General features: G+C 34.6%; 1 protein-coding gene across 1 annotated transcript in view; it reads right to left on the bottom strand.

The window, feature by feature from the left end:
- Window positions 1-9,594, bottom strand: part of LOC107673146 (RNA-binding protein 28-like) — an 11,096-nt gene that overhangs the window by 874 nt on the left and 628 nt on the right. The window contains exons 2-18 of the mRNA XM_016466639.1: window positions 8,614-8,781; window positions 8,403-8,524; window positions 8,228-8,303; window positions 8,021-8,113; window positions 7,020-7,091; window positions 6,823-6,895; window positions 6,542-6,741; window positions 6,266-6,332; window positions 6,045-6,154; window positions 5,877-5,953; window positions 5,645-5,780; window positions 5,451-5,515; window positions 4,424-4,579; window positions 2,918-3,067; window positions 2,211-2,285; window positions 1,870-2,108; window positions 1,665-1,782 (exon numbers count right to left, since the gene is read on the bottom strand). Coding sequence (XP_016322125.1) covers window positions 1,665-1,782; window positions 1,870-2,108; window positions 2,211-2,285; window positions 2,918-3,067; window positions 4,424-4,579; window positions 5,451-5,515; window positions 5,645-5,780; window positions 5,877-5,953; window positions 6,045-6,154; window positions 6,266-6,332; window positions 6,542-6,741; window positions 6,823-6,895; window positions 7,020-7,091; window positions 8,021-8,113; window positions 8,228-8,303; window positions 8,403-8,524; window positions 8,614-8,781 — 1,997 coding nt within the window. The remainder of the gene's footprint in view (window positions 1-1,664; window positions 1,783-1,869; window positions 2,109-2,210; window positions 2,286-2,917; window positions 3,068-4,423; window positions 4,580-5,450; window positions 5,516-5,644; window positions 5,781-5,876; window positions 5,954-6,044; window positions 6,155-6,265; window positions 6,333-6,541; window positions 6,742-6,822; window positions 6,896-7,019; window positions 7,092-8,020; window positions 8,114-8,227; window positions 8,304-8,402; window positions 8,525-8,613; window positions 8,782-9,594) is intronic.

The raw sequence follows: 9,594 nt of genomic DNA, 5'->3' as shown, positions 1-9,594 counted from the left end.
CCAAAAAAAAAAAAAAAAAAAAAATCCATTCACTGGTTGTTGATGTTTGTAAATGCCGCGATTAAAGACGCCGCTTCAGAGTTCCTACTGCTGGTGCGAATGCAACCAGGAAAACAGCCCGAGGGAGAAATTGGTTCTCTAGGAACGACCTTGCTGGCTAGTTCCTAGAACTACATGGTGCAAAAGTGCCATATATATAGCTCTTGCAGTGATTACAGTTCCCACAAAAATAGTCCGTTTTAATCAGTTTTCAATAATGATAAGAAATGTTTGCTAACCACCAAATCAGCATATTATAATAATTTCTGAAGGATCATGCAACGCTGTAGAGTGATTCAAATTCAGCTTTGCCGTCACAGGAATAAATTTTAATAAAAAATGTGTATATTTTAATTAGGCTGTCAGTTTAATGCGTTAATTAGTTATGAAAAAAGTAACACGATTAAAATATTTTAACGCAGTTAATGCACTGGCCCCGCCCCCAGACCTGTACATCATCTTACATTTCATACAGTTGACAAATATGATGCAGGGCAACAACTCCATAAATGCAGTTATGCCCTAAAATTCAAGATATTGGGGCAAAAAATGTCCCTGTATGAGTTTTAGTCTCATATTTATATCATATGATAAGCGAAATTACACGAGCCGCGAGAGCAATATGACACAAGTGCAGTTTTTGTCCCAAATATCACGAGTTTAAATGTGATTTTATACAACCGTTCAGTACAAGAAGTTAATCTAGTGTTATTGTCTGTTTTTTGCACAATTTTGCCAACAAAAATATCTATAAAGCCACAGCATAACTGTTGGGTGTCTCTGAGCAACACAGTGCTGATTCGTTTCTGAATTAATCTGCGTTTTGAACGAACAGGTGAACCAATGATTCAAAGGTCCATTCATAAAGAGAGCTGTTTACTTCATTACTGAATGGAGCAGCCGTTTGAACGAATCGAATGAATAAATCAATGACTCAAAGACATTTACCACCACCCGCTGGCAGTTTCAGTTTTTTATTTAGAGTATCATTTCATTATTATTAATAATAATAATAATAATAATAATAATAATAAAACATTAAAGGGAGAGTTCAACCAAAAATTTAAATTCTGTCATCATTTACTCGCCCTCATGTCATTTCAAACCTGTATGATTTTCTTTCTTTTGCACAACATAAAAGAATGTATTTTGAAGGCTGTTGGTAACAAAGCTGATTTGGTTATCAATAACTTTCATTGTATGAACAAAATTCTGAGATGTTTCTCATTTTCTCTCTTCTTTCATGTTCCATAGTTTATGTTAGGCCATTGTAGCCTAAATGTTTATGTGTAATAAATTTTACGTTGAATCAAATACAATATTTCTTTCTAAAGCTACTATTTGTAATATCTACTTGATAATTTCTCATTAAACACAATAATAGCTTTAAATTATCTTTAGTGGGTAATTTTACAGCCAAATTTAATTTGCGATTAATTAATTGGCACATCATGTAATTAATGTAACTGACAGCACCAATTTTAGTATAATAATAATAATTATAATATATATAATAGAAAACCAACATTTTAAATAATAATAATAATAATATATATTTCTATTAAGCATATAATTTATATAATATTCAATTTAAGTAACTATCTCTCTTCAATTCTTTGGCTTACCGGTTTCCTGTTCGTGCTGGATTTCTCAATGAAAGTAGGCCCCTTTCTCTCTTTCCTGCTGGGCACTTTCTTCTGTTTCTTGGGTTGTACCATGGGTTGTTTCCCTTTATCACGTTTCCTGAGGAATAGTGTGAGGGTCATTGTACATTATAGTTTTTTTTTTTTATTGTTGAACCAATGGTGCTGGTTCCATTTTGAGTTGTACCTGATCTTTGGGCCTCTGTGTGAAGGCATGTGCAGAACCTTGGGCCGTTTTTTGCCGTCCTTCAGTTCTACATGCTCCACCTCTGGTTTGGTCATAAAGCCGCTGTACTGGCTTCCTTGTTCCTTCTCCTGTTTAACAACATTAGCTGCATTTCCTTTCCTCAAGGGTCCTTTCTTCTTCCCAGAATGCTGCTGCGGCAGTTGCTCTCCTTTTTGGCTACTGCCTTTTTTGAGTTGCTTCTGTGGAAAAACATCAATTTTGACAATTTAATTTAAGCCATTTAATTTTGACATTTTCAAAACGTCACATTGAAAGGAAACCAAGATGCAGCTGAGCCTCACCTTGCTGTTTTCCAAACGAATGGCTTTAAGTTTCAGCTTCCTTCCATCCTCCAGAGAGAACTCCACTATGGGTCTCTGATGGGAACAACACAGGAAATTACATCATCAAACATTCATACTTCACCACTGGTCTTTCTCAATCTTCAGCTGTTGCTCAATGCTAAATCTTTTTCTGATTTATATTAAGTGAAACAGCCATGAGTCTTGGCCACAAGTGTTTGGGAATAGAACGATTCATCTTATTTTTGAGAAGTTACATTCAATACAGACCAAAACACATTCCATTGAGTGTCAGAGGAATGCATGTTTATAGGACGTGTGGAAAGATTGACAGACAAAATGTGATTTGATTCGTTCTTTAGTGCGTTCCTTTGTCCTCTTTTGCAAAACATTGAAGGGCCACTGCTGTGAAGCTGGCAATAAAGCCCTTAATAACAGGCCCTCAAAGTGTGTTTACACACCAGCAAGCTATAGCTAATATCGTCTAACACCGTTCCCTAATGCAATAACCCTGAACATACTTCTAGGAATTAAGACAGACACCTCGGTGGCCTGTTTGCCTTTCTAGGAATAAATCGACTTGATAGAACAAACAGGTTATCAAATATCCTTTTTTTCTACCAGTGCTCTCAGCAAACAGTGAGAATTAGTTTCCAAATAAGGCCTGATTCTGGGATTTGAACAACAGCGAATTTGTAGTGGTCTACCTTTTGGGGTCCAACGATGTCTGGGTTGTTGTTGAGGTGACGTAGGGCTTGTAGAGCATGCTCATGCTCATTAAACGCCACAAAGCCATATCCCAGAGACTTGCCGATCACCTGACCATGAATAGGCTTCTTGTCATACATCACACGACACTGTAGGCACATATATACAGATATATACAATCAGGAATTCTTGTTATATATGCAAAAGTTATGGCATAAGTTAACAAAAACACTGATGTAAGTTATGCAGTTAAAGATGATGTTGGAGATTTCAGTCATTTAGGTACCACAGGGTTTCTGCAGGTTTTCTGAATGTAAATTTAAGACCTTTAAGTAAAGAAAATTTATGGAAAAAATTGAATGGAACACAATGTCAATATAGTCTCTAAATGTAAAGCTTCAAATTTTGAAATTACAACTTAGGTATAGATCTCAATTATGTTCAAATTCATTTTACCCACCAAAAAACTACTTCGGCTTCCAACCGCTAAAATATGGAAATAACTTTCACTGTACCTTCTGCTCACACTGCAAAAAAAGTGATGTTCTTTATCAGTATTTTGTCTTGTTTTGCAGTGCAAAACATTCTTACATCAAAATAGATGTAGTCTAAACGTCTTTTCGTTTTTAGAGAAATTGATCAAAATGTAAAACATTAAAAAGAATTCATTTTTAAATGTTACGATTTAAATTGTATGATTAAATTTTAAAGTTTATGATCAAAACAAGAACAAATATCTGCCAATGGGCTCATAAAAATCTACTTCAAATGGAAAACATGTTTTCATACACCAACAGATCTTTGTTCTTGTTTCAGGCATAAACTTAATTTTGTTCAATTTCTCAGAAAACTAGGGTTCATGTGTTTAATTTGCATCTCAAGTAAATGTATCTTGATTTAAAGATGTTTATATATTTGTATTGAAAAACAAATACACTGAGGAAGCTTCTTTTTTTTTGCAGTGCATGCAACATTTTAATTCAATGACTTTACAAATGTATTTTATTTACTTTAGATTTATTTATAATTTAGAAAAATTATTTATATATAATATTTGCTTTTAACATTGATCTTTTTCAGACATTCAAAATTACTGATAGGCAGAGAGAGAGTTTCTAATTGGCAAAGCCTATCACAGAGGCTGGGTAATTTCAGTGATATCTTTCAGGTCGTAATGATATTTTGTGTCTGGCATTACTCAAGAACTAAATAAACACCACCTTAAACCTATGGGCAACCACAAGGTTGTTGGTTAGAACCCTGCAAAAGCTGTTTCATGAACTACAACAACTGTGCCTTTAAATAAGACTTTCTTGGATGACTAACTAACACACTAGACAGTGAAACCTCCTGATCCTACCCAAATAACATAGCTCTCTGCCCTCTAGTGTTTCTAGGAAGAAGTGTGAGAATACTACTTTATTTATTTATTCAACATTGTTTTGAATTTTGGTTTGCTATTAGTTGTTTTTTTCTAGCACTTGGAAGAGAAAAGCGTACTTTACCTCAGTAATGCGGACCCCTTTACCACCAGCAGCAGAGAGGCAGAGCTTTTGAAGTTTCTGTTGATCCACATTCTTAGGCAGGTTATGAACACACAACCGTGTTTTAGACACATAAATGTTCATGTCCTTTAACTTTGCCCTTTTCAGCTCCTCAAACTGACAACACAACAAACAAAAAAAAATATGTTAAACGGAAAACATGCAGAAGAAATACACTTTGGCCCCCTTTACACCTGACATCATTATAAAGCACTTAGAGCAATATAGAGTAACAGATAAAATAGATCACTTATTTTGTATCTGCCAAAGTGACAGAAAGCATCTTGAAGAATTTTTTTTAATTATTATGTTTTATGTTTAATTGACAATTTTAAGTGTAATGTATAATATGTATGTGCCATCTCTCATTTCGAGTGGGAAAGTGCAATCAGATCTCCAAGTAACAATAACAAAGATCATACAGCCACCGTCCGGATACAAAGTGCTTATTAATGCCAGGTTTAAAGAGTGCCTTTTATTCGCTCAGGAATATGAACATAAGTGAAACAGCTTTCAGTATTGATTTGGATTTATAAAATTCAATGTATTTATTATTAAAATTGAAATTGAGAATCATTTTCTTTCACTGAAATAAAGATGAAATAAAACGTAAATATTAGATGAAATTTTTTTTTAAATAATAGTAAAAAAAAAAAATTTAAATGTTGCCTTGGCACTAAAATGAAATACTAAAATGTCTCAAATTAAAATGTAAATAAAAACGTATTAAAGCCACATAAAATATTTGAAACAAAAAATAAAGATGACAAAAGCAAATTTACTAAACTAATAAAAAACGTAAAAATTAAGTAATTAGTTAAGTAATCCACGTAAATAAAATTAAAGAATTTAAAATAACAATAAATACTATTATACATTATATAATATATATATATAGACAGATAAACAAATAAGTAATAACAATGGTCAGTCAAATTCGAGAGATAATAATGAAAAAGATGCCCAAAATCACACTCTTAATACTCACTCTTGTCCTCTTGGCCAAGTCAGTTTCTGAAACTCCCTCTGCAGACTTGGATCCAGGACGAATCACTGGAGAAAGTTCAAGAGGTAACAGGTTAAATCAGGTGCACATATGCGCTTCACTGCTATTAGCTAACCCAATTTAAGCTCTGTTATTGGTCAGCTGACTGGCAGCATTTTGAGTCTGGCTTTACTCACAGCCCTCTCTGGCGAGGTAAAGGTTCCTGGAGCCTGTGTGAGTTTTCACTTTCTTGTCCTTGAATTTGGTAGCGTCTTCTCTGTTTACTGCAGGCAAAACGTTCAATCTCCTGCCATCAACCCTAATGCCACCAAACTGAAATGCACATATGCATCAGCACAATAATCCTGTGTTTACTGCCTGGTATAATGCAGAGTAATTCTTACAACAACTGCAGGACAACGAACTCACCTCTTTTTCATCTTCAGCAGCAGCAGCGATACATTTGTCTGCCACTTCTTTACTTTTGAACTGAGCAAAAGCACAACCTAAACACAGACAGACATGGAAAAAGAGAGACTTACTTTAAAGAAAGAACTCTGATTCCATACAGGCCGGGGTTTTGATGACTGAAGCTACCTTTTGAATATCCTGTGTCTACGCTCATCACCACACGAACGTATTTTAGCTCACCAAACTGCAACAACACTTCTTCCAAACCCTCTTCATCTGTGTCAAAGGCCAGATTTCTAACAGGACCCAAATTGAAGATATGTCAATAAAAATATGAATTCCTACATACAAAAACGTCTGTTATTGATTATAAATACAACAAGAGAAGTTCCTTATATGATTATCACCTGATGAAGATGGTTCTTCCCTCATTCACATCTGAAGGAAGAGGGTCTCTCTTCTTCTTTGGAGGAGCTGAGGAAGGAGATTTACAGAGAGTCATTTATAGACATAAAAAAAAAAGTTAAAACGTTAAAATTAAGGTAATAACATTTTCTAAAACAGAAAATATTATTTAATTCTGAATATATATAAAAACTACAATTTCAATCATACTAAAACAACACGATATAGTATACAGGTCATCCTAAAATAACACTGCTATAAATAAATAAATAAGTTACTTTTTCCCTCAGCGTCGTCGGAGTCATCATCATCATCATCGTCGTCTTCAGGTTCACTGGCATCACTGTCTGTCTGCTGAGATTCAGAGTAATTTTCGGCATCATCCGCTTCACTACTATTGGCTTCATCATCATCATCATCCTCGGACCCCTCTTCTTCTTCTGACTCAGAGTCATCCTTTTCTTCCTGTAATGTGGGCCTTAACACAAGACAGACCTTATGTTCAATTCACTGAAATCATCTTCACACACTTTAGATTTGTTGCACTTCCTGTACTTACTTTTTCTTGGCCTCTTTTTCTTTCCCATCAGCTCCTGCACCTTTAGAATTCACATTCTCTTCTTTGATGGTTCCTACAAGATATCCAGATACACTTCACTACAAAACCTAGAGGGTAGATGCACCTTCAAAGCTTTTTACAACTACATCCACATAAATAAATGATGCTTATGGAGTTTAAATGAAAATACACATTACCAGCTGCTCCCGCTGATTGGTTGGCGAGATACTTGTCTTTTGCAATGGCCCAGTCCACAGCCACCTGTCTGTCTGTGAGAAAGGATTTAATAGCATTTTATCATACTAAAAGTCAGTATAAACACCTAGTCAAAAGTTTGGAATGATTAAGATTGTTTTCATGTTTTTGAAAGAGGCCTCTTCAAGGCTACATTTCTTTGGTATACAGTATAACAGTAATATTCTGAAATATTATTGCAATTTAAAAATCTGCATTAATATAGTAGGCTTGCTGCGATAGATGGTGTTTTCGGTTATACCGGTGTTTAAACAACAAGGGAAATAATGCAAACAATGCTAATATCTAATTGTTTTATGTAATTCTTTGGAAAGCAGCTTCTTAATAGGCTTGCTGCGATAGACGGTGTTTTCGGTTATACCGGTGTTAAGCCGCAACACCGGTTACGTCATTTGCCTACCGCGGCACCGTCGTTTTGATTTTTTTATAGTAACAAAAATCATTTAGCCTAGTTCAGTTAGAGGACAGATACTTTTAAAAACTAAACGCCCAATGCAGCGTGCCGAACCATGCGTGAACGACAGTGCGCCACGGAGCAGGAGTCAGATTTTATTTATCACGTTTGTGTAGCCTAAGTAATTTGTTATTTTATTAGGCATATATGGTGTATTTTTATTCGTTTTGTTAAGAAAAGTTATGAGTTTGACGTTGTTGCTTGAATTGAATCAACGCCGAATTGCCGCTAATTCGAAAAGTGAAAGTAAAATGCACACAGCACTTTTACAAGCCATTTGAAAGCTAAGAAAAGAGGGAAACTCAAACGAACTAACACCCCCCTCCCACCCCAACGGTGATACCGGTATTACCGGTGTTGTCACACGTCGATTAACCGGTGGGAAAATTTCCTCACCGTCACAACCCTATAATATAGTTTAAAATGTAATTTATTTCTGTGATAGAAAGCTGAAATTTCAGCAGTCTTCAATGTTAAGAGAAGACTCACCTTTGATCTCCTTCAGGTTCATCGCAGCCAGAGCTTTTCCAGCTTCTGCCATATTCTTAAACTGCACAAATGCAAAACCTCGCTTCTTTCCATCTGCACAAACATGATGCCATCAAAATAAGGTGGATGGCCATATGAAAAAAAAAAAGGTAAAAAGAACCTAAGAAATACTTAACAGTCAGATGCACTTGTTGGACAAACGTTTACCTGGTTTTAAGGGAATCTTGGCATCCATCACTGTTCCAAACTCAGAGAAGATCTGTTTTAAATCATCTTCTTCACACTGCATATAAAGCACATCAGTTCATGAGCCAATATCACATTTCAAAAGTCAAAACTGCGCATTTATCCTTTATGCAACATCAGTATTTAGTTGACTTACCTTAAAACTGAGATTTCTGATGATCAGTCGAGCTTTCAGTTTGTTCTTCTTTATGCCTGTACTCTTTGCAGGTCTTTTGGTTTCTGTTGGTTCATGCTTTGGATTCTTTTTATCTTCTGAGTCTGCATGAACAGTTCAGACTCATTTATTACAGACAGAAAAAGAGTGTTAAAAACAATCCAGGAGTAAAATATAAGCATAAACATCTAACCTCCTTCTGTTTTTACTTTCTTCTTCTTTTTCTTATTATCGGGCTTTTTCTTGGCCACAGTTACAAATATCTTCTCGCCGTCATACTCTCGGACTTCTTTTATGGCCCGCTGTGCATCATCTTCCATTGAGAATGTAACGTATCCAAAGCCACGACATTTTTCAGTCTCTGCAAACAACACACATTAACATTACTATTAAACCAAGAGACCACTAATACAGGAAATTCATGTCTATACATTTAATTTGACATTTGTGATACATTTTTCTTCTCATGTTTGATGGGTCGAAAAAGAGTAGTTGATGTACACTACCCTTCTAATCTTTGGAGTTAAGAAATTAATTTTTATTCAGCAAGGATTCACAAAATTGACAGTAAAGGCGTTTCTAATGTTATGCTGTTCATTGAACTTTCCATTCAAAGAATGAAAAAATGTATCATGGTTTCCACAAAAATATTAAACAGCACAGCTGTTTTCAGGATTGATAATAAAAAGAAATGTTTCTTGAACATCAAATCAGCATATTAGTAGTGGTGCTGAAAATTAAGTTCTGCCATTCCAGGAATAAATTACATTTTTAAATATACTGAAATAGAAATGTGCTTTCAAAATTGCAGTATTTCATTTACATCGATCAAAGCATAAGTGACTTATTTCAAAAACCTTTTTAACTCTTACTGACCCACAACTTTTCTTAAGTGTATTGTTCTACTTTAACTACAGATACTTTTATGCCTCAGAGATTAGTTTTTAATTAAAATGTATTCTATATTAAAATCACAATATAACAAATTTTGAAAACATTATATCATGCTTTCAGTTGTTTTCAAATGCTTTTTATTTGTAGATTTTATATTTATGACCCTTGTCCCAGAGATTAATCTAAACGAAGAGTATAACAATTTTTGTATTAATAATACTGTATTGTAAATATAATAACCACTATTTTTGACAAGTAATTGGGTACCTGGAGAGAGAGA

Source organism: Sinocyclocheilus anshuiensis, unplaced genomic scaffold (genome assembly GCF_001515605.1).
Source record: "Sinocyclocheilus anshuiensis isolate Anshui unplaced genomic scaffold, SAMN03320099.WGS_v1.1 scaffold304, whole genome shotgun sequence".
NCBI classification, from domain to species: Eukaryota; Metazoa; Chordata; class Actinopteri; order Cypriniformes; family Cyprinidae; genus Sinocyclocheilus; species Sinocyclocheilus anshuiensis.
This window is presented reverse-complemented; position numbering and strand designations above follow the sequence as displayed.